This window comes from Ailuropoda melanoleuca, chromosome 11 (genome assembly GCF_002007445.2).
Source record: "Ailuropoda melanoleuca isolate Jingjing chromosome 11, ASM200744v2, whole genome shotgun sequence".
Taxonomy (NCBI): domain Eukaryota; kingdom Metazoa; phylum Chordata; class Mammalia; order Carnivora; family Ursidae; genus Ailuropoda; species Ailuropoda melanoleuca.
Window position 1 is genome coordinate 49,023,448 of NC_048228.1, and position 26,158 is coordinate 49,049,605.

At 37.8% G+C, this 26,158-nt stretch overlaps 1 protein-coding gene across 2 annotated transcripts in view; it reads right to left on the reverse strand.

Annotated features, from left to right (window-relative positions):
* Nucleotides 1–1,590: 1,590 nt before the first annotated feature.
* The window catches only part of MRPL1 (mitochondrial ribosomal protein L1), an 87,082-nt gene continuing 62,514 nt past the window's right edge, over nucleotides 1,591–26,158 (reverse strand). For both annotated transcript variants that reach the window (XM_002912485.4, XM_034671647.1), the window contains exons 8-9: nucleotides 9,834–9,915; nucleotides 1,591–1,783 (exon numbers count right to left, since the gene is read on the reverse strand). In XM_002912485.4, the coding sequence (XP_002912531.2) occupies nucleotides 1,665–1,783; nucleotides 9,834–9,915 (201 nt within the window). In that variant the 3' untranslated portion in view covers nucleotides 1,591–1,664. The remainder of the gene's footprint in view (nucleotides 1,784–9,833; nucleotides 9,916–26,158) is intronic.

Sequence of the window (26,158 nt, forward strand, 5' to 3'; positions counted from 1 at the left end):
TGAGAGGATGCGTGTAAAGCATTAGACAGTAGTAGGCACTCATCAGGAGGTAACTGCTATTACTGTTTTGTAGTTAATGTTAAAGTTGTTTCTGGTGGGGCGCCTGGGTGGCTCAGTCGGTTAAGCATCTGCCTTCAGCTTGGGTCATGATCTCAGGGTCCTGGGATCGAGCTCTGTGTCAGGCTCCCTGCTCAGCAGGGAGTCTGCTTGTCCCTCTGCCTGCATGTGCTCTCTTGCTCTCTCTCAAATAAATAAATTCTTCTTTTTAATAAGTTCTTTTTGATAAACAGCCCTCAAATTTTAATTTTCCTGTGGGAAAAATGAGGTAGAGTGGTTTCCTGTGGGAAAAAATGAGGTACAGTGGTTGCTCACAATCATTTGGACTCCTCCAACCACTTCTATTTCAAAACCAATTTGGGAGCTGCCAAAATACTCTTTACAAAGTGGGTGTTACTAAAACCCACCAACAAATTTATCAACACTATTGTTTCATGGAAGAAGCAGCATTTGAACATCTGCTTAAAAAAAAAAAAAAGCAGTCTCTGACTGCTTCTCTGAGTAAAGGAAATCATTCCAAAGAAAGGGCAGTGCATGCCTAAATTATCCTTATGTTTTCCATTTTGTCACCTACCAGTACATACTTAGACCAACAACAGTTTGTAAACTGACATTTGATGAAAGACACTCAACTTCCTAGTCTGATCCTTCTCCATTAAATGAAGTTTTTCTATCTACATCATGGGATGTTCATTCAACAAACACTAACCAAGGTTAACCTATTACTTGCTATTAAGCAAAGGAATTCAAGCTCAAATGAGGTTAAGTATATGAAAACACGATACACTATATGTATATTGCAAACCACCATTAAGTTATATAGTATGGTTATTATAAAAAACCACAAATATTATAAATTAATTCCTAAAAGGAAAAAAGATTTCCCACCCACATGTTTTAATGTCTTAGTCATTTTCTATATTCATGTTATCACAAATGACATTTAGAATCTTTAGAATGAACACTTGACACAATTTTTTTTTAGAAAATAATCATATTGTGATATAGCTCATGACTCTGCCATTGTTTGTCTTATGAAAACTGAGAATATTACTTTTCCCTCAGATGGTATGGTTCTCAAGAGAAAGTTATTAAGCTAGAAATTGCTGCTATAATTACCAGCATGCAGAATCTGAATTCTAGGGAAGACAATTTAATAGGATTTAAAATAAGGTTCAGACAGAGAAAATTTTATTTTCTTATTTTTGAAAGTGTTGTTGTGGGGTATCTGGGTGGCTCAATCAGTTAAGCGTCTGCCTTTGGCTCAGGTCATGAACCTGGGGTTCCAAGATCGAACCCAGCATCAGGCTCCCTGCTCAGTGGGGAGTCTGCTTCTCCCTCTGCCCCTCACCCTGCTCGTGCTCTCTCTCTCAAATAAATAAATATTTAAAAAAAAAAAAAGAAAGAAAGAAAGAAAGAAAGAAAGAAAGAAAGAAAGAAAGAAAGAAAAAAAAAGAAAGTGTTATTGTAAGATTTTCCAAGTGTTAAAATTCACTGTCAAGTATGATGACTGAGAAATAACAACACACCAAATGTAGAAATTACAGTTTTATAATTTTCTCTGTTGCTTCTTAATAAACTGAAAATAATTTCATAATATAACATTTTTAGGCATCTTCTTTGTTACTTTCTTCAGTTTCTACTTCTTTAGGCAACAATGGCTTGATCTTTAGTAACAAACCTTCACTTGTTGAAGTACGAAGGAAAGCTCGTACCACGAAAGGTCCTGGAAACAAAGACAAGAATCAACTTTTATTTTATTCTATAAATATATGAGCAAATAGAAACACACAACAACAAATCTTATAAAACTCATGTTATATTTCCCCTTGAAAAGTACTGATATTACTGAACTAATATTTTGAATCATAAGGAATATCATCTCATGTCTAGAGAAGACAAACTAACTGTAGTATATTAGAAATTTATCCTTAAAACTACATATTCTATAATAATTCATTTCTCTCTTCCAGAGGATGACCACCTAGAATTTATTTTACTGCAAAGCTGAAAGTGAAGGGAGCAGGTGGTAATATTTACATTTGATGGCAATATTCTAAATATTTATTTGAAATAGCACTGATGCTATTTCTGTGTTGCTGAACATTTAGTAAAATTCCCTAAAAATTAAAGAGCTTTTCATAAGAACAATTAAGGGACTTCATTTAAAATGGCAAAAAAAAGATGGATAATTCAAGATGGCAGCATAAGAAGATCCTTAACTCACCTCCTCCCACAGACACAGCAAATCTACATAAAAGGGCTGCACTGAGACAGGCAGGAAAGTCAGAGACGACACTTTCTGCAAAAACCCCACCCCAGGTAAGGTGACCGACAATCAGGAGGGATCTCAAAAATACAGAACTTTTCCCAGAGGATCAAGGGTTTTGTCTCCCACACCAGGCACCCCAACCACTGTGTCCTGTACCAGAGAGATGAGTTCCCAAAATATATGGCTTTGAAAACCAACAGAGTGCATCCAGGAGGACCACAGAACTGGAAAGAACAAATAAATTACTCTTAAAGGGCTCACACACAAACTCACTCACTCCACAATCTGGTTCAAAAGCAGTTTGAAAAGCCTCTAGATCATATGTGAAGGAAACCCGCTTATTAATCTTAAAGCAACAGCTGGAAAGCAGGAACCTGTTGAGACTCTCTTGGGGATGAAAGCGCAGGTGGATGCCATTTTTGCAATCTCATTCAACCTTTCTAATGCCAGTGCTGGCCGGAGCATGTTGGCAATCCCACTCTAACCTGCTAATGCCACTGGGCATGCTCTGCGTCCCATGCCACAGCCACAGCACAACTGGTGGGCAAGAGCCCCATGTATTATTACCTTGCTGGGCTGCAGCCAAACCCCAACCAGCCAGGTGAGCAGCCCCACCCAAAAATGCAACCTGTTGCAAAGCCAGCCAGGTGAGACCCCACCCCTGCTCCCTCATTCCTACTGTGCCACAGACAGACAAGTACCCCACACCCATCCCACCCCACCCCACACAGACCTGGCAGGTGTGTGAAGCCCACACAGGGGACGCACCTTGAGTGCATGGCTCCCTCCTACTTCTAAGCCCAACAGAAAATCTTGTAAACAGGGCCACTCCCTCAAGACTGGGAGAGGGAGCTATTTCAATACACAGAAATACACAGAATCAAGCCAAATTAGGAGATAGAGGAATACGTTCCAAATGAAAGAACAAGGCAAAACCTGGGAAAAAGACCTTAATGAAATGGAGATAAGTAATCTACCTGATAAAGAGATCAAACTACTAATGGTCATAAAGATGCTCACTCAGGAGAAGAATGAACAAACACAAGGAGAACTTCAACAAAGAGAGAAAAAATATATGAAAGTACCAAACAAAAATCATAGAGCTGAAGAATAAAATTACTGAACTGACAACTACATTGGAGGGGTTCAACAGCAGACTGAATGAAGAACAGATCAGTAACCTGGAAGACACAGCAATGGACTCACCCAGACAGGGAAACAAAAAGAAAGAAGAGTTTTATTTTATTTTTTTTTTTATTTATTTTTTTTTTTTTAAAGATTTTATTTATTTATTTGACAGAGACAGAAACAGCCAGCGAGAGAGGGAACACAAGCAAGGGGAGTGGGAGAGGAAGAAGCAGGCTCACAGCAGAGGAGCCTGATGTGGGGCTCGATCCCATAACGCCGGGATCACGCCCTGAGCTGAAGGCAGACGCTTAACCGCTGTGCCACCCAGGCGCCCCAAGAAAGAAGAGTTTTAAATAGTGAAAATAGCTTAAGGAAAACATAGGACAACATCAAGCAGAATAACATTCTCATTACAGGGGTCCCAGAAGTAAAAGAAAGGGGCAGAAAACTTACACAAAGAAATAATAACTGAAAACCCTAACTTGCGGAAGGAAATCAACATCCAGATCCAAAAGGGTCAGAAAGCTCCAAATAAGATGAAACCAAAGAGATTCACACCAAGATATGTTATAATTAAAATGTCAAAAGTTAAACAGAGAGTCTTAAAAGCAGCATGAAAAAAACAACTTGATACATACAAAGGAAATCCCATAAAGCTATAAGCAATTTTTCAGAAGTAACTTTGAAGGCCAAAAGTGACTGCTGGGACATTTTTTAAAGGAAAAAACATACAACCAAGAATATTCTACCAAGAAGGTTATCATTCAAAATAGGATAGTTTTTCAGATAAGTAAAATCTAAAGGAGTTCATGATCACTAAACCAACCTTACAAGAAATGTCAGAGACTTCTTAAAGCTGAAAGGAAATAGTACTCATGACAAGAAAACATACTAAAGTAAAAATCTCACTGGAAATATATTGTAAAGGTAGTAAATTTACTCACTTATAAAGCTAGCATAAAAGTCAAAAGACAAAAGTAGTAAAACTAAAACTATAATAATTAGTTAAGGGATACATAAAATGAAAAAGTGTAAAATGTGACATACAAACCATAAAATACAGAGGGTGGAATAAAAATGTAGAGCTCTGGAATGAGTTTCAATTAAGTTGCTACCAACTGAAAACAGACTGCCATAGAATGGCATGGTTCATTCACTACGTGAACCTCATGAAACCACAAAGAGAAAAACTTATCACGAATATAAAAAGAAAATGAGAAAGGAATCTAAACCTAACACTAAATTATCAAACCAGAAGGAAAGAGAGAAAGAGAGGAAAGAAACAGAGAGGAACAAAAACACCCAGAAAACAATGAACAAAATGGCAATAAGTACACACCTATCAATAATTACTTCAAATGTAAATGGACTAAATCCTTCAATCAAAAAACAGAGAGTAGCTGAATGGATTTAAAAACAAAAACAAGGGACACCTGGGTGGCTGATCTGGTTAAGCATCTGCCTTTGGCTCAGGTCATGATCCCAGGGTTCTGGTATCAAGCCCCACATTGGGCTCCTTGCTCAGCAGGGAGCCAGCTTCTCCCTCTACCTGCCCCACCCCTGCTTGTGCTCACACTCTCTGACAAATAAAAAAAATTAAAAAAAAAAAAAAACACCACAAGATTCATCTATACCCTGCCTATAAGACACTTCAGCTCAGAAGTAAGGACTGAGGCGCACCTGGGTGACTCAGTAAGTTAAGCATCTGCCTTCGGCTCAGGTCATGATCCCAGCATCCTGGGATCAAGCCCCAAATCGGGCTCCCTGCTCAGCAGAGAGCCTGCTTCTCTCTCTCCCTCTGCTGCTCCCCTCTCTCCCTCTGCTGCTCCCCCTGCTTGTGTGCTCTCCCTCTCTATCAAATAAATACATAAAATCTAAAAAAAAAAGTAAGGACTGAGAGTAAAGCGATGGAAAAAGATATTCCATGCAAATGGAAACAAACAAAAAGCTGGTATAGCTGAATTTACCCAACAAAATAGATTTTAAAACAGACTATAATTAAAGACAAAGAAGGGCATTACGTAATGATAAAAGGGTCAACCTGGCAAGAAGATATACCAGGTACAACACAGGAGCACCAAAATATATAAAGCAAATATTGGGGCGCCTGGGTGGCACAGCAGTTAAGCGTCTGCCTTCGGCTCAGGGCGTGATCCCGGCGTTATGGGATCGAGCCCCACATCAGGCTCCTCCGATGTGAGCCTGCTTCTTCCTCTCCCACTCCCCCTGCTTGTGTTCCCTCTCTTGCTGGCTGTCTCTAACTCTGTTGAATAAATAAATAAAATCTTTTTTAAAAAAATAAAGCAAATATTAACAGACCTAGAGGAAGAGACTGACAGCAAGAGTAGGGGATTTTAATGCTCCACTTACATCAATGGAGAGATCATCTAAATAGATAATCTATAAGGACACACCCTTAAACAACACATGAGACCAGATGAACTTCACAGATTTATATAGAACATCCCACCCAAAACAGAACACACATTCTTGTCAAGTGCACATGGAACATTCTCCAGGACAGATTATGGATTAGGCCACAAAACAACTCTCAGTAAATTTAAGACTGAAACCCTATCAAGAATCTTTTCTGACCACAATGGTATGAAACTAGAAATCAATTACAAGAAGACCAGAAAAACCACAAAAACATGGAGATTAAATAACATGCTACGACAATGGGACATCAAAGAAATAAAAGGAAAAATTTAAAAATACCTAGAGACATATGAAAACAGAAATACAACATACAAAAATCTATGGGATGCATCAGAAGCAGTTGTAAGAGAGAAGCTCATAGCAACAGGCCTACATCAAAAACACAAGAAAAATCTCAAACAATTTAACTTGAAACCTAAAGGAATTACAAAACGAAGAACAAACGAAACACAAAGTTAGTAGAAGGAATGAAATAATAAAGATCAGAGTGGAAATAAATGGAAAAAAAAGAAAGAAAGAAATGAAATAGACCTAAAAGGACAACAGAAAAGATGAATGAAACTAAGAGCTGGTTCTTTGAAAAGATAAACAGAATTGACAAACCATTAATTAGACTCAGCAAGGAAAAGAGAGGGCAGGCTCAAATAAATAAAATCAGAAACGAAAGAGAATTATAACTGATACCACAGAAATACAAAGGATCATAAGAGACTACTATGAACAATTATATGCCAACAAACTACACAAGCTAGCAAAAATTACCAAATACCTAGAAACAAACAAACATCCAAGACTGAATCAGGAAGAACAAAAAATCTGAACAGACTGATAATAGCAAAGAGACTGAATGAATCAGTAATTAAAAACTTCCCAACAAACAAAAATCTAAGACCAGATGGCTTGACTGGTAAATTCTAACAGACATTCAAGGAAGATTTAGTACCTAACCTTCTTAAACTCTCCCGAAAAACTAAAGAGGACAGAATGCTTCCAAACTCATTTTATGAGGTAAGTATTATTACCCTGATACCAAAATTAGACAAAACTGCCACAAAAAAAAGAAGAAAATTACAGAAAATTACCCTGATGAACACATATGCAAAAATCCTCAATAAAATATTAGCAAACCAAATTCAAATATACATTAAAAGAATCATACACCATGATCAACTGGGATTTATTCCAGGGATGAAAGGATGGTTCAACATGAGCACATCAATCGATGTGATACAGATTAACAAAATGAAAAATAAAAATCATAAAGCATCTGACAAAAGTCACATCCATTTACAATAAAAATGTTCAACAAAGTGGTCAGAGAGAGAATATACACACCTCAACATAATAAAGATCATATACAAACCCACAATTAACATCATACTAAATGATGAAAAGCTCAAAGCTTTTCCTCTAAGATCAGGAACAAGACAAGGATGCCCACTCTCCCCACTATTACTCGACATAGTACTGGATGTCCTAGTCACAGCACTTAGGCCCGAAAAAAAAAAAAAAAAAGGTCACCCAAATAGGAAAGAAGATCTAAAATTGTCCCTGTCTGCAGAAGACATGATACTATATATTTAAAAAACATGAAGACTACACCAAAAAACTGTTAGAACCAATAAACAAATTCAGTGAAGTGGCAGGGTATAAAATCAATATACAAAAATCAGTCGTTTCTATACACTAAAACAAATTATCAGAAAGAAAAATTAAGAAAATAATCCCATTTACAATTGCATTGAAAAGAATAAAATACCTAGGAATAAATCTAATAAAGAAGGTGAAAGATTAGTACACTGAACACTGTAACACAGTGATGAAACTGAGGATGATACAAAGAAATAGATATTCCATGCTCATGGATTAGCAGAATATTGTTAGGATGTACATATTACCCAAAGCTATCTACAAATTCAATGCAATCCTTATCAAAATTCCAATAGTATTGCTCACAGAAATAGAACAAATAATTCCAAAATTTGTATGGAACCACAAAAGACCCTGAATAGACAAAGCAATCTTGAGAAAGAACAAAACCAGAGATATCAAGCTTCCTGATTTTAACTACACTACAAAGCTACAGTAATTAAAAGAGTATAGTATTGACATAAAAAGACATATAGATTGGTGGAACAGAACACAGAACCCAGAAATAAAGCCATACATATAGAGTCAATTAACTCACAACAAAGGAGGCAAGGATATACAATGGAGGAAGGATAGTCTCTTTAATAAATGGTTCAGTTGGGAAAACTGAAATGTAAATTAGTGCAGACACTGGAAAACAGTATGAGAATTCCTCAAAAAATCACAAAGAGAATGACCATATGACCCAGCAATTCCACTTTTGGGTATATATCAGAAGAAAATGAACACACTAGTTTGAAAAGATACATGCAGCCTATGTTCCCTGCAGCATATTTACAATAGCCAAGATATGGAAACAACCTAAGTGTCCACTTATACATGAATGAATAAAGAAGATGTGGTGTACACACACATACACACAAACACACACAATGGAATACTACTCAGGCATATTAAAGAATGAAATCTTACTATTTGTGATGTTAATGGACCTTGAGGATACTATGCTAAGTGAAATAAGTCAGAAAGAGAAAGACAAATATCAATGATTCCATTTATAAGTGAAATCTAAAATACAAAACAAACTAATAAAACCAAACCAAACCCAGTGTCATAGATACAGAGAACAAAGTGGTGGATGCCAAGGGCGAAGAGAGTTGGGGGAGGCGACAAAATGGGTGAAGGGAATGAAGAGGTACAAACATTCAGTTATGAAATAGATAAGCCAAGGGGATGTAATGTACAGCACAGGGAGTACAGTCAGTATTATTGTATTAACTTTGTATGGTGACAGATGGTAACTAAACTTATGGTGGTGATCAATTTGCAATATATACAAATGTTGAATTATTACGCTGTACACCTGAAACTAAAAGATATTGTATGTTAATTACACTTCAAGTTAAAAAATGGCAAAAAGAGGACCCACTGCTTTTAGAGATTTGCCATCTATCATTTCACTCCTGCCATGGTCTCAGAAGATCCTATACTGAAATCAAAGTGCCCTATGTAAGAATGCATACACACACAATTACTAAGTACTATGGCCATAACTACAGTGGCAGAACTAACAAATAAGTATTTATTCACCAGTGTGTTTCACTCCCAAAGATGGTAAAAATTGGTTGAGAGTGTGTTTTAATTACACATTTGGTTATAAATCTAAACCTGACAGAGTCCTGTCATGGTAAGTCTATAAATGCAGAGTCTACTGAGGATAATGAACCCTTTTTGGGCTACAACCGGCCAGGGGTGAAGTTCGTCTGAGGAGAGAACATGCATGGTACATAACGTGACACGAAGGGTCTGGCTATGTGTTCGTAGCCAATGAAACAGCTTCCACATCTCAATCAAGTTTCAGTGCTCTCCATGAATCACCCTGTTTATAAGAAGTGACTCTCATGACATGATTAAAAACTTTGTTCTTTTTGAAAAATAAATAAGAATAAGAAAGACAATTGCTAATGCCAGTGACAAAGTGAATGGTCTAGCCTGAGAATATTTCATAAATGATTTTAGTTTCTATTTAACACTATTGCAAGTTTAAGGCAATCAGTTACAGTTTTCTTTCAAAGTCTATTACATTTAATGATAGAAATAATGGAATTTACAAAGATTTCAGGATGTATCCCTTATTAATGTTACAGAGGTCTCCTCTCCAAACAACTACAACTTTTTAATAAGGTAATTATGAATCCTTTGGATAGTTAAATTTTATTTATTTAATCCCTGAAAACATTGCTGCAATTTATATTGTACTTGCTATTAACTTGATTGTTTCCTTAATATTTTACATTTTTAAAGAATCCCAGAGCTATGGGGAAGTCTACCCCATCAAATCACTTACCCAAACTGAGTGGTCTGTGCTTACAAACTTCACTGATAACTGCTTGCAGATTTGCAGCTATCTGGTCACTTGGCATATCCAGCTGAAAGAAAAGGACATACAACGTTATAATGTGAAAGTGAGAAGATAATGCAACTTCTGGTAACTGTACAAGTATTTATTTTAGACAGTATTTTTCAAATATTCAACTAATGCAAATCAAATCTAATGCAAACTATTAAGAGACCCTACTGTGAAAGAAAAAACTTCTGTAACTCTTTTAGAATGCTACCTTCACACGTCTTTACATGTCAAGACTTAATTACCTTATGGAACACGTCATAGTAAAGTATTTTGAAGTTGCTCTACTTGAGATTCCTTGATTTCCAAGTATTTTCCCCAAAGCACATCTCCTGATCCCTACACCCAAGGATTTAGGGGTAGCTCCTCTTGAAGTTTTTTGTTCATTTACTTTTATTTTTTACTTTTTTTTTTTTAAGATTTTATCTATTTTAGAGAGAGAGCAGAAAGAGTTGGGGGAGAGGGACAAGCAGACACCACGCTGAGAGCAGAGCCCGACGTGGGGCCCAGAGATCATGACCTGAGCAGAAGTCAGACCCTTAACCAACGGAACCATTCAGGCACCCACACATTGACACAACACATATCTGATAAAGAGACATTTTCAGGATGCTATCGTAACACTCGATGCAATAACAAATATCCTGCTATTCAACAAAAAATTATAGTAAGTAAATATATAGTGAATAAGCCCTATTCATAAAACTCCAAAACCTAGCTTACAACTTTGGAAAGTCCTTATGTTTATCATTCAAATTCAATGCATGTTACTCTTCTAAAATACACCAGTTAAAATCAGTTATATTACATCCCAAAGTTTAAAGGATTTTACACTTTGCCAAATGAATCAATTTTTTAAAATTCATGTAAAATTCATAATGAACATGGTAATAGTTCAAGTTCAAGCAAGGTTTCTATTTTCCAGTGAGTCTGAGACCCCAGTGAAAAATGTGCTGTGTAAGCATGAAGAGAAGTCCTCATGAAAAAAAATTATTCCCATCATCACCAGACAACATTTATTTGACACTGACTTGGACATGATGCAATACCAAACCCTAAATGAGAAGGTCTGGACATTACTGAAGGAATTTTCACTTAAGCCAATCCATAAGTGGGAGTTTTGAGAGGAAAAAAAAAAAAGATCAAGCAATGCTTAAATTCACCTTCTTAAGTCCAGAGAACTTAAAGGATTTAATCAAGTAGTTCACCGGCAGAAAAGGCACCTTACATTTGCTATGTTAGAAAAACAAAACAAAATAAAACAAAAACTAAGGGTATCAACGTGTCTCCCTTCATTCCTCTCTTAATTCTCCACATTAATCAAATTGCCCTTTTTCTATTATCAACTGAAGTACCCACCACAGCTCTAGTAAGTTCCTTTACCCTTTGTTAAAGACCTATAGCTACCTTAAATTTGGGAAAGTAATAGATGCAAGAAAAAGCAAAATGTCCAATATATGCTTTTACTATTTACTATTAAGTTATGCTCTACACTGTTATACTATAATGTACTAAATAATATACTAAACTCAACTATACTTTCATGGACTTACACTGCCAACAGTTAGCTAAAATAAGATGCGAAACACATACAACATATGCTTAAGAAATACAAAACAAATACTTCCTCTGTGACTTTCATTATTAGGATGACTTCAAGGATTTCATTAAGTTCTAAAATATATAAAAATGTTTTTAAACACAGTTCACGTTTTTGTCCCAATTTTAGCACATCTAATCTTTAGTACAGTGTCCTCTGTTGAATTTTAAAATATTTATAACCATAATACTTCATTATCTTTTTTAAAGATAATATACAAAATTATGAAAAATCTATATATTTTATGATTTATATAGTAACTGTGATTATTTAATTGGCTACTGGTGCTAATTATGGTCAAAAAAGCATGCATAAATTTTATCACAACTTGCATAGGAAATGTATTTGGGCTGACAATAACCTAGAGATAACTCAGGAAAGAAACATATGCAAGCTTCTCTACCTACATCTCAGTTACTCTGCATTTCCATGGTGCTCTCATGCAATAACATTTTGTAGTCTTACGAAGGTAAGGATGGGCCATTTTGAGATGATATTATCTATTAGATTCTCAGTACCAGAGCATAAGACTTGGTACACCAGGAAAGAAAAAAAACAAACAAACTGGGATTGGTGGACCCTGAATTATGGTAAGCATCGTATTTGCATATCTGCAAGCGTGCATTTCCGTATCTAATAGTTACAATACTACTTATGTTTAGCTAAAGTGACTGCCCACTCCAGGACAAGATAGTTATTCTTCATTTTGTAGCAGATACAGTTTCAAGAAAAGACTACCTTACTGAATCCTACGTTCTGCTTAACATCCCTTATTATGTCAGAAATAATTCCCTAAATGAACACCTACCATTTACATCGATGTGGATGGAACTGGAGGGTATTATGCTAAGTGAAATGAGTCAATCAGAGAAAGACAATTACCATATGGTTTCACTCATATGTGGAAATATAAGAAATAGTGCAGAGGATCACAGGCGAAGGGAGGGAAAACTGAATGGGAAGAAATCAGAGAGGGAGACAAACCATAAGAGACTCCTGACTCTGGGAAACACTCTGAGGGGTGTGGAAGGGGGGGGGATGGAGCAACTGGGTGATGGGCATTAAGAAGGGCAAATGATGTGATAAGCGCTGGGTGTTATATGCAACTGATGAATTACTGAACATCTGAAACTAATGATGTACTACATGTTGGTTAATTAAATTTAAAGAAAAAAGAAACAATTCCCTAAGCAGACTACATGGAAAACTTACCAAAGATGTGTGGGTGGAAGCTCAGTGGATACAGTTGAACTCTATGTCCCCCTTTGCTTTAACTCTCAGATTTTCCTCTTTCCATGCAAATCCTAACCTTTGTCTTCAACCAGTTTTTACAATTATGAGAAAACTAAAAATTAGTGGTTCCCGACCATTTTTTCAGCCCTTTGAGATGCAGATGTATGCAAAGAAAACTGTAGTCATGAGTGTCTAACACAATGATTCTTTTTTCCCCAAGTTTTTATTTAAATTCGTTAGTTTACATACAGTGTAATACTAGTTTCAGATGTAGAATTTAGTGATTCATCATTTACATAAAATACCCACTGCTCATCTCAACAAGTGCGCTCCTTAAAATCCATCACTCATTTAACCCATCCCCCCACCCACCTCCTCTCCAGCAACCCTCAATTTGTTCTCTATAGTTTAGAGTCTGTAGGGGCATCTGGGTGGCACAGTCTATTAAGCATCCAACTCTTGGTTTCAGCTCAGGTCGTAATCTTGGGATTGTGAGACTGAGCCCCACGTTGGGCTCCAAGCTCAGTGCAAAGTCTGCTTGAGATTTCCTCTCCCTCTCTTTTTACCCCTCCTGCTTGTGCTCTCTCTCTAAAATAAATCTTTTTTTTTTTAAAGAGTCTGTTTTCTGGTTTGCCTCTTTTTTTACTCCTATGTTCGTCTGTTTCTTAAATTCCACATGAGTGAAATCATATGGTATTTGTCTTTCTCTGATTTATTTCACTTAATACTGTTCTCTAGCTCCATCCATGTCTTTCCAAATGACAATATTCCATTCTTTTTTATGGCTGAGTAATATTTCATTGTATATATTTACCACATCTTCTTTATCCATTCATCAGTCGATGGACATTTGGCCTCTCTCCATAATTTGGCTATTGTTGATAATGCTGCTACAAACATTGGGATGCATGTATCCCTTCAAATCAGTATATCTGTTATCCTTTAGGTAAATATCTAGTAGTGCAATGCTGGATGGTAGGGTAGTTCTATTTTTAACTTTTTAAGCAACCTCCATACTGTTTTCCAGAGTAGCTGCACCAGTTTGCATTCCCACCAACAGTGTGAGAGTGCTCCCCTTTCTCCACATCCTTGCCAACATCTACTGTTTCCTGTGTTGTTAATTCTAGACATTCTGACAGATGTGAAGTGATACTGTGGTTTGGATTTGTATTTCCCTGATGATGAGGACGCTGAGCATCTTTTCATGTGTTTGTTCACCATCTGGATGTCTTCTTTGGAAAAATGTCTGTTCGTGTCTTCTGCCCATTTTTTAACTGGAGTATTTGTTTTTTGGGTGTTGAGTTTATAAGTTCTTTATATATTTTGGATATTAAGCCATTATCAAATATGTCACTTGCCAATATCTTCTCCCATTCTGAAGGTTGTCTTTTTGTTGTCTCCTTCACGGTGCAGAAGCTTTTTGTCTTGACAAAGGCCCAATAGTTTATTTTTGCTTTTGTTTCCCTTGCCTCAGGAGAAGTATTAGATCCCTGGCCATGACCTTTTCTTGTTCTTTCTTTTGAGGTGAATTCCTCCGTCTTGGTATCTTGTCTAGGTTTCTGTCTTCTAGGTGTGAGGAAAGCCTGTTATGTTTCCTGAACCTGAGAGTAATGGCTTTATGAAAAAGAGGTAATATAATGTCCAGGGCCTGGCGCTTCAGGAAGTGTCTCTGGCGTGTGCTGTGTGCACCCTGCTGCTGTGTTATGGCTGCTCTATCCCTCAGGTCAGTCCCCTGAAGGATTTCTCCCTGCCGACAGTGGGGAGTGTTTGGACCTTAGACCAGAGTGTGGCAAGTTTTAATGAGGCATGCTCTGGTCAACTTGCTTAAAGAGACCTGATGCTATTTCTACTAGAATTGAAGCTTTGCAGCACTCTATGGTCAGCAGATACGGTACACGTGCGGGTTTGTGCTGGTCTTCTGGGGGAAGGGCCCACTGCACTGGTCTTCAGGCACACTTGTTTTAGAAAAGTAGTACCAGTGGAGTATGGTGGTGCAGGGGGAGGAGGGGCAGGGCTTGGTATAAGCAGGTGGGCAGCCAGTGTTGGCGCTGTCCTGTTTACTGAAGTTGGTTTGTGCCAAGGGGCAGGGGAAGGAAATGGCACCAGCCTGCTCCTTTGTCCCTGGAGAGAGGAGTCTGTGCTTGCTACTCTTAGGAAAGCACTTTTGGAGGAGTGAATAATTTCCCCTCATGTGTCACAGGCATTTTTCAGATCACTGATTTCACATTGCCTGTCTCTGGGTCGCTTGCCTGCCTGGAGCAGCACAGCACATTTTGGGCTCTAATTTAATCAGGCCTTCTGACTTTTAAAATTCCAAACTTCAGAGACTGGTGTGGCAGGGACCTGCACTGGTGTTCTGGGAAATGGTCTCACCATGCTAAGACTGATACAGGTTTGTCCAGAAGGGCAGTGGCACCAGACTGCAGGGGCATGGGATTTGGAACAAGCAGGCAACAGGAGTGTCCCAGTTAGCTGCTCTCAGCAGGTGTCTCTGCATCTCTGCTGAGGGGTGGGGGAGGTTAATAGCACCCACCAGTTCTTTCGTCCATGGAGAAGCAATGCCACCTCTCAGGGATGCACTCCAAAAAGTACAGTCTCTCCCCACAGCCCTTAAGCAATTCTCAGAGAGCCTAATTCTCAGTCAGATAGCAATTCTCAGATAGTCTGTACCAGAGCTGTTTGCCTGCCACCACTCCACGAGTAGGACAGTGCCCTCAGGTCTCTATCACAGCCCAGCCGGGGAACTTCTGAAGCTCCATTGAGCCCTGCTGGTTGCAAAAACTCACAGAATTCAGCCCCCCTCTGCTTCCCAGACAATGGCTTTGGGGAAGTGTTCTTGTACTTATCCTTGTGTGCTCCACTCTCTCTTGCCTTTCTCTGTGACCAGGGCTCCGCTCCCTCCCCAGCACCCACAATCCGTGTCTCCCCCAAACCATGTCTTGGCACTTTCTACCTTCCTTGAAGTGGCCTCTTCTCTCCCTCTAGCTGTGCTGTTTGTTCTCAGTCCTCATGCTGATTTCTTGAGTACTCAGAACAATTTGACAGTTATCTAGCCATGTCCGAGGGACAAGGCAAGCCTAGGGTCTTCCCTACACCACCATTTTAGCTATCCCTCTCTAAGGCAATGATTCTTAAACTTTTTGGGGGGTTATCAAACCTCACTCCAGAAAACTACACAGGCACACAAAAAAATTAGCCTATGTTTTCAGGGTCTTCATGGGTTCCCTGATTAAAAGAAAGGGGAAGAGGGAAGAAAGGCTTCAGGATCCCCAGTCACACTTTGAGAACTGCTAGACAAAAAGTAAGTCTTAAAATATTTTGGAGGACTAACAACTACAGTACAGGAAAATGATTTGACTTGATTTTTTACCTTTTACAGGGGAATAAAACTAAAAAACAAACGACAACAGGCAAAGTATTTACACATGATTTTTTAACAATCAGATGATCCTCCCCAAAGTGGCCAGCTGCTGTCACTGTAAATGTTCTGACAGCCCGTAGATGAATGAGATCTCTAACTGGAAACTGGAGAGAGGGCTGCTCCTTTGGCAAGCACCTGTTAGAACATCTGATCTCCAAAATCTCTTCCAAATGTAATGTTCTAAGATTAAATAAAGGATGCCCTAGCATACAGTTTCTGCAGATGAGCCAATGGTCTTAATCACCCTGACTCCTAAGAGTCATAACCAAGAAAAGGGAAGATAATCTGTGTGTCTCCTATACAACATTAAGGAAGGTAATAATAAGAATAACTGACTGACTGAGCAGCTCTATTTATTGAGTAAATACTCTGCGCCAAGCTCTACTCTAAGCATTACGTAAATATTCTCATTCATTTCTCCCAAGAATCCTTTGAGATAGGAACTACTTAGATTCCTTTTTACCATTAGAAACTGAGACTTGGAAAACTTTATACCTCATCCAAGGGTTCACACCCCTGGTAAGGAGTGGTTCAGCAGCTGTGTGCATGAGCTCTAAAGGCAGAGAAACTTGAATCTGAAGCCCACTTACACTACTTACTAGCTTTTGACCCTGGACACAGTTTTTAAGTATTGGTAACCCTTATGAAAAATGAAGCAGCAATTGCCTGGAAAACACAATCAATTTGTTATAAACATAGGGTAGAGAGAGAGGAAACTAAGTGAAATGTTTAACGGAAAAGAAGATGCATTTAAGTGGGAAAAATAAGAATTTTTCTCTCTGCCAAATGAATCCTTTACTACCTTCCAAGGTTTTAGGTGGTAACACCATATAATTCAGCAACCCTTTCTTGGTTCCCACTCTATCCATCATCATGCTGGGAACTAGGAATAAGATGAAGAAGATACAAATCTTGCCCTCAAGGAACTTACAATCTGGTAGCTAAAACACAACATCACAGGTGCCACTTTAACTATATGAACAACGTAGTACAAGGGCACAGAGGAAGTAGTGATTGATGTTGATGGGGAAGGCTACCCAAAGAAGGAGACACATGAGTCTTAATGATTAACTGAGTCTAAAAGGATGAAGAGTTTTGAGGGACAATGAGGACCTTCTAGGAGAGAGAAGCAGCATGAGGTAATGTGATAGCAAGGCAGAAGAGGTGAACATAACGTGGCTCACTATATCTAGGCCCAACGTTGCAAACAAATGCTTACAGTGGCCACAGCAGGTCATGTGCAGGATTCAGGACTAGGTTTGGGTGCATATGCTTTTAACACCTGTGTGACACAGGCTGTGCAGAGGTAGACAGCACCACTCTATAAAGGGGAGGCAGGAAGCTACTTAGCGCTAATGGACTGTTACACTGAGGGCTGTGGAGCCAATGTTAACAGAATTCCTGACTTGTCAAGAACTAGAAATCTGAATTTCTTTGTGAAAGCATCTAGTTTTTAAATGCTGATTCAAGAAAACAAAACAAAACCACTATTTGTACCCAATAAGCATGGGGACCAAATTCAGCCTGAAAGCTGCCAATCTTCAGCCTGCATCACTGAAAATAGCAAGAAATACTGAATTTGAACTTGACATAGTGATAGGACACTACAGAAATATTTGAATGTAAAGCTGAAGATTTTATTTAGAACTGCAAGCAGGGAGAAACTACTGTTTCTCAGCAAATGGCATATCTGATCTAGGTTTTAGAAAGAATTCTAAAGGAAGGGTATATACAGAAGTTGGCAAACTTTCTCTATAAATGGTCAGACAGCAAATATTTTGGGCTTTGCAGGCCAAACAGTCTGTGTTGCAAATACTCAACAATACTTTCCTTTTAGCAAGAAAGAAGCCATGGACAACACATGAATGAATGACTGCAACTGTGTTCCAATAAGACTTGCCTTACAAAAACAGGTAAAGAGCTAGAAATGGCACATAGGCCAGCTTGTGAGCTTCTGGTGTGGAAGACAGACTAAAGGATGTTTGAGGGAGTGAACGGGCAAAAACAGCCATTAATTTTTGCTAGATCAAAAAAGATTTTTGTTTTGTTAACAGAAAGCTTTGTTGCGTACTGAGAGACTTTTACTATGTATCTGTCTACTATGCAGATGAAGCAAAAAAAAATGTTTTGTCAGGCTAAGTATTGCATTGCCATTTAAAGTAACAGTAGGGAAAAAGCTTAGCAACTGTTTTAACAGCTGTCCTAAGCTTAGATATGTGTTTGGAAGAAGATGTTGTATGGAGCTTTTCTGGAAGCTTCTTCAAGACTGATGATTAGGTCCTAAATCTGAAAGCAAAAAAGGGCATGTAGTACCCTATACTCTAAAGAAAAATGCCAAAAATTAAAGGCGCCAAAAAGATTCCATTATAATCAACATCCATCTGAGCAGAAGCAGGCCAAGTGAAGAGGCAAGACTCCAAGAAGCTAGTCTGTAGAGATAGGGGGCACCTGTTAGGAGGGTAGACTAGCTGGCTGAACATGTGCTATGAAGGGCATCACACCAATAAGCTGTGATGTAGCAATAATCAAAGAGAAGTAGCAATAATCAAAGTAGGGACAAGAAATATAGGTAGGTAAGCAGAGGCATGTGCCTTTTCGCCCTTATTCCCTTCATTAGGCCTCTACCCCAGAGTTGTCAAGCCTGGGAAGCGATTGGGGCAAGGTATTTCAGAACTGAATCAAGTCACTGCAGCATTCTTCATGTCTAGAGTGGGAGGAGGTGAGAGTAAAAACTTGGGGCGCCTGGGTGGCTCAGTCGTTAAGCATCCACCTTCGGCTCAGGGCGTGATCCTGGCGTTCTGGGATCGAGTCCCACATCAGGCTCCTCCGCTGGGAGCCTGCTTCTTCCTCTCCCACTCCCCCCGCTTGTGTTCCCTCTCTCACTGGCTGTCTCTCTCTGTCAAATAAATAAATAAAATCTTAAAAAAAAAAAACAAAAAACTTAAAGCCCTCCTTACTTCAGATCACGGGAGCCTTATAAAAGCCTGGTTCCAAACTGAGCAAGGGAAATCTTTGCATAGGAGATAAGAGTTCTTAACTGGATCAGATTGCACTTTAATTACTGTCAGTCACTGGAATTATGAGATCTATCTAATGTGCCAGAAAAGGGAACAGAGAAAGGAAACTGTACACATGGCACAGCTAGAATGAGAGAACGGAGAAAACTATTCCATGTTTGTAAACCACTAAATTCAGAGTTTTCAGTAAAGAGTTACACATTTATACACAGAACTGTATTTCTGTACATATGAAAGATGTGAACTTACGTTCACAGGAATGATATATATAATGAGAGATACCAGAAACAGTCTAAATGCCCAAGAAAAGGAATAAGGTTGAATAAATTATGATATATCTACATGACATGCTATAGCTATTAAAATTATATCTTGCAAGAATTTTAGTAATTTGGAAAAGTATTCAAGAAACAGTATTTAAGGAAAAAGAGAATACAAAAGTTAATATATGGTATGATAACAACTACATAAACAAAAAATACAAGCAAAGAGACAGAGCAGTAATGAAAAGTACTAAAATGTTACCAAAGGCAATCTTTGAATGAATTTTATATTCTTCTGCTATTTAATATTTTTCAAATATTATGCACTGTTAATAAAAAAATTAGTTTCAGTTTAGCATTTAAAATTACAAAACCAGTCCTTTATGATGCTGCAAATTACAAGGCATACTTTACTTCTTAATGTTTTTTTTGAAATGAGACTCATTCACAGTGGTAATAGAGGAAAGAGCAAAACCCCCACCCTCACCACTACCACAGCTGCAACAGGCTAATTATGTTGTTACAGCTTAGATACTTTTTAATTATATTTTCAAGATTAAAAGGCAGTTACATTGGCCTTTTTTAGGTGTACAGTTCCATGAATTTTAACTCACACATATATTTGAGGAACCACCACCATAATACATGATAAACAACCAAAACAACTTCATCTGATCTCTCTTAGCCACTCCTACCCCCGCAACCCCTGGTGTCACTATCACATTGTCTTCTCAAAAATGTCATATAAATGGAGTGACAGTATGTAATCTTTGTGTTTTCCTTTGTAATTTTTTAAAAGTGAGGTAGGTAAAATATACATAGCATAAAATTTACCATTTTAACTTTTGAAGTATGTGGCTCAGTGGCATTCAGTACATATTCATTGTTGCGCAACTCTCGACACCATCCATCTCCAGAACTTTTTCCATCTTCCTCATCTAAAACCATACCCCCTGAACGCTAATTCTCCATTCTCCCCTTCCCCCAGCTCCTGGAAACCACCATCCTACTGTCTCTATGAATATGACTGCTCTAGGTACCTCAAGCAAGTGGAATCAGAATATTTATCCTTTGTCAACTGGTTTACTTCACTTAATGTCTTCAAGGTTCATAAGTGTTAAATATAGCATGTATCAGAATTTCCTTCCTTTTTAAGACTGAATAATTTCCATTGCACATACAGGTACACCTCATTTTCTTGAGTTTCACTTTATTTTCTTCACAGATACTGCATTTTTCACCAATTGCAGGTTTGTGGCAACCTTCTGTCCAACAAATCTACTGGCAACATTTTCCCAACAGCATTTGCTCAATTCATATCTGTCATGTTTTGGTAATTTTCACAATATTTCAAACTTTTTCACTGTTATATTTGTTATGGAGTTGACTGATAGAACAAACTTCACTGCTGACTGATTTTAAGGAATTTCCACAGCCACCTCACCTTTAGCAACCACTGCCCTGATCAGTCAGCAGCCATCACCCACAAAGTCAAGACCCTCTATCAGCAAAAAGATTACAACTCACTGAAAGCTCAGATGATGGTTAGGATTTCTTGCAATAATGTAATTCTTAATTAAGGTATGTACATTCTTCTTTTAGACATAATGCTATTTCACACTTTAACAGACTACGGTATAGTATAAATGTAACGTTTATATGCAGTAGGAAACCAAAAAATTCATTTGACCCACTTGACTGCAAAGTATTTACTTTATTGCAGTGGTCTAGAACTGAACCTGCAGTATCTCCAAAGTACACCTGAGTATACATTTTGTTTATCCATTCATCTGTCATGGACACTTGGGTTACTTCCACTTTTTGGCTATTTGAATAATGCTGCTATGAAAATGGCTATACATACACCTGTTTGAGTTCCTGCTTTCAATTCTTTTGGGTATATTATCTATAACTAGAATCTATAGATACATGGTAATTCTATGTTTAGTTTTTTGAGGAACTGTCATGTTATTTCCCACAACTGCACCACTTTACATCACCATTACCAATGCACAAGGGTCTCAATTTCTCTGTATCCTCGCCAACATTTCTTTCTTTTTTTTTTTTTATAATAGCCATCCCAATAAGTGTGAAGCAGTATCTCATTTTGGTTTTAATTTGCATTTGCCTGTTGGCTAATGATGCTGACCCTCTTTTCGTGTCTTTATTAGCCATTTGTATATCTTATTTGAGAAATGTGTACTGAGATCCTTTGCTCATTTTTTGAATTATTTATCATTTTATTATTGAGTTACAGTGGTCCCCCCCTTATCAATGGGGGATATGTTCCAAGACCCCCAGTGGATGCCTGAAACTGCAGATAGTACCAAACCTCTATACTATGTTTTCTCCTATATATACACATCTGTGATAAAGTTTAACTTATAAATTAGGCACAGTAAGAAAGTAATAATAAGATAGAATAATTATAATATACTGTAATAAAAGTTATGTGAATGTGATCTCTCTCTCTCTTACTGTACTATGCTCACACTTCTTGTGATGATGTGAGATGATAAAATGCCTAATGGTGAGGCACCTAGGTGGCTCAGTCAGTTAAGTGTCCAACTCTTGATTTCAGTTCAGGTCATGATCTCAGGGTTGTGAGATCAAGCCCTGCACCGGGCTCCACACTCAGCGGGGAGTTTGCTTGAGATTCTCTCTCTCCCTCTCCCTTTGCTTCTCCCCACTGCCCACTGTCTCTTTCTCTCTCAAATAAATAAATCTTTTAAAAAATGCCTACATGGTGAGATGAAGTGAGGTGAGTGACACAGGCATTGTGACATAGCGTTAGACTGTTACTGACCTTCTGACAATGTGTCAGGAAGGCCATCTACTTCCAGACCGCAGCTGACTGTGGGCGACTGAAACTGTGGGAAGTGAAACCACAGACTGGGGTGTGGGGGGGAACCATTGTATAAGAGTTCTTCATATATTCTAGATACAAGTCTCTTACCATATATATGATTTGTAGATATTTTCTGCCATTCTGTTGGTTGCCTTTTTACTGTGCTGATAGTGATCTTAGACAAAAGTTGTTTTTTTTTTTTTTAAAGAATTTTATTTATTTATGTGACAGAGAGACAGCCAGCGAGAGAGAACACAGCAGGGGAGTGGGAGAGGAAGAAGCAGTCTCCCAGTGGAGGAGCCCGATGTGGGACTCGATCCCGGAACGCTGGGATCACACCCTGAGCCGAAGGCAGACGCTTAACAACTGCGCTACCCAGGCGCCCCTAGATGCACAAAAGTTTTAAATTTTGATGAAGTCCCATTTATCTCTTTTGTTGCCTGTGCTTTTGGTGTTAGTATGTGACCTTTTGAGACTACTTTCACTTGGGTTATAGAATGTAACCTTTTGAGATTCACTTAAGTTGTTCTATCAATAGTTCATACCCTTTTTTATCACTGAGTAGTATTCCACTGTATGATATATCAGATGGGTTTTTTAAATCTATTCATATATAGAAGGACAACTGAGTTTTTTCCAGCTTTGATGATTTTCAATGCAGTTCCTATAAACATGTGTTCAGATATTTGTGTGAATGTAAGTTTTTATTTCACATTAAATGTTTCAACTCTGGGGCACTTGGGCGGCTCAGTCAGTTAACCATCTGACTCTTGATCTCAGCTCAGTTCTTGATTTTAGGGTCAAGAGTTCAAGCCCCGCATTAGCCTTCTTCTCCTTCTGGGACACCAGTAAGAGGAAAATTAGATCTCTGTTATTGGCCCATAGGACTAAGGCTTTCACTTTTTTTCCCCAATTTTTTGTCTTTGTTTTTCAGATTGGATAATTCCTATGATCTATCTTTGAGTTCTTTCTTTCCTCTGTCATCTCCATTAATTTCATCAAAATAATTTTTATGAGGTCCCTTTCCCAGGTTCCCCTCTCTCCTTGATCTTTCCAGTACCTTCTCATTCCCTAAGGCTCTCCTTTTGGAACGCTGGCCAGAAAGCTGGGGCTTTATTTAGCCCATTTTGCCATTTACTCTCTGTAACTGTTCCTGCATTGGGGACCAACTGGCAGGACAGAGAAAAGAAGCAAAGATAGTGCGCCCCCTCCTTGTGACCACAGATCCTCCAGTCGGAAAGGAAGGCTCCCCCTTCTCAAATTAAATTTAGATACCTGTACCCTTCCCTGCACCAGTTGTCCCCACTAGGATCTATGATCTCTACTTCTCAAGCCTGAAGTAAAGGGCTTCTCCTGAAGCTCTCTCTGCCTGCACCAATGTCCACTTCCCAGTTTCAGACTATGGTAAGACCAGTTCATGTGATAACACAAGGAGAAAAATGGCAAACTCACCACCAGTAGTGGGTGGTGGTACTTCAAATTCTGGTCTTCCCTAATTTGCCTGCTATTGTTTACTTTTTGGAGTCTCCAAATTGCTACTCCATGCATTCTGTCCAGGTTTTATAATAGCTGCATTCAGTACAAGAGGCAAGTTGTCATGTGATTATACCGTATCACCTGGAAGCAGATCTTCAGGCTTATGTGTTATGTTTTTATATTTTAGGGTTGGCAAACTTTTTCTGCAAAGAACCAGATGGTAAATATTTTAGGCTTTTAAGGCCACATATGATTTTTGCTGCATCCTTTTTTCCCCCATAAACCTTTAAAAGATCACTCTAAGCTCTCAAGTAGTACAAAAAACAGATTCGCAGAGCCACTGTTTGCCAACTCCTGTATTAGAATACACTATTTGTCTCCAAATATATAAAAATTCATGCAAAAGACAAGTTGTAGTATGAGTTATGCTTTACATCACTTTAACAAATTCCTAACTTTCACAACGTATGAGCCTCGTTGCTTTAAAATAATAAGGCTTCAATTTCCACGTACTATATTGTCCACATCTTGTTGAACTGAACTTCAACACATCCACTTTTCCTGTTGTAACATGTTCGCTAAAACTGGAGGCTCTGATATCAACACAAGATTTTACTATGTTTATATTCCCTTACCCTGAACTTGTTTATTTTTGTTACAATATACTTCAGCTTTTATCAGCTGCCAGGTTAACAATATTTCTTGCTGCAAAACAGTTCACTATTACATAAGCAAAGCATAGTGATACGAGCCTATGAATGAACCATGTCTACAACTTTAAAAAGGAGAAAAAAAGCACATCAAAGAAACTGCATTTAAATTAATTGTGTCAAAGATCCAAGTATTTTTGAAAGCTGAACAATAAACACTAGTTAAAGCAGGTCTTGGCATGATTTGGTATAAATGTAAATCGGAGCTGTCTTACCCTGTTTTTTCCCTTTTAGAAAATGAGCATAATTCTTATTTGCTGATACCTTTATCATTTACAAGTCTTCAAAATCTGGTTATTTATATGACTATAAAAGGGCTATAGCTGTTTTTCTTTAATGCTATGATAACTGCTCATGTCAAAGCCAGTCTATTACATAATGCATATTTTAAAGATATTCTTCAAAATTTCAATCCTATTTAGTGAAGTTTTTACAAGTCTTCTTCATTTCAAATCATTCAAGATTTTATGTTCTAATTATCCAAAGGATACAAACACAGTGATTTGAAGGGGTACATATTAATAAATTAAAAGACTAGAAATAGTTTCTAAACTGAAACAGAACAAGTGGCACACATATTTTTAAAGTATATAGTTGCTTTAGAATACTCTTTTTTATTTACTTGGTTTTATAGTATACTACTGGGATCTTGTCCTGTAATATAAGAAAATAAATAGGAAGAGTAGGACTCCAGTCACTCACAGAAGGAATCAATATTTCATAATAAATTTACTGATGCCACTAATCTGGAAATTAGTAATAATTCACAGACCGTCAAATATGTTTTTAAAAAGTTTATAATGTAACATATGAATAATATAAGATTACAGGAAAACATTTAAACATCTTTTGAGAATAAACTTATATTAAAAACATTTTTAAATAGATGTTTGTGATTTATTAATGATATAGCATTATTAACTCAGGTAGCATCTACCAGGCAACATTCTGTGATTAGATACCCTATGTAATCAAAGTTAATTAACTTGAATGCCACTGAAAAACTCTTCTGTGGTATTCACTTCCCACGAATTCATACTAATTTTCCCATAAATTTAATTATATTTTCGTCTTTCCAATATGTAGGTGGACAAAGAGGGAGGGATGAGTAGAAAAGAAAGTAAAAAAAAGAAAAGCAAAAAGGAGAGGAAGAAAATAGAAAAGAAAAACTTCAAAGAGCTATTAAAAGATGGGGCGCCTGGGTGCCTCAGTTGTTAAGTGTCTGCCTTCCGCTCAGGGCATGATCCTGGCGTTATGGGATCGAGCCCCACATCGGGCTCCTCTGCTGGAAGCCTGCTTCTTCCTCTCCCACTCCCCCTGCTTGTGTTCCCTCTCTCTGGCTGTCTCTCTCTCTGTCAAATAAATAAAATCTTAAAAAAAAAAAACAAAACCCAAAGAGCTATTAAAAGAAAAAAAAAAAAAAAGGAAAGCAAAAGAGGGGAAGAAGAAAGAAGGGAAAGGGGAACCTGAAAACAAACCTTACTACTACTGTTGCTGCTGCTGCTGCTGTTGTTGCTGTTGTTATTATTATTATTATTATTATTATTATTATTATTACTGAGCCAAGCCTTATTATTATTATTACTGAACCAAGCCTTATTATTATTATTATTATTATTATTATTATTATTATTACTGAACCAAGCCTCATCTAATCCCCTCCTGCCAGAGTTCTGAAAGCCAAATCGGGGAGGGAG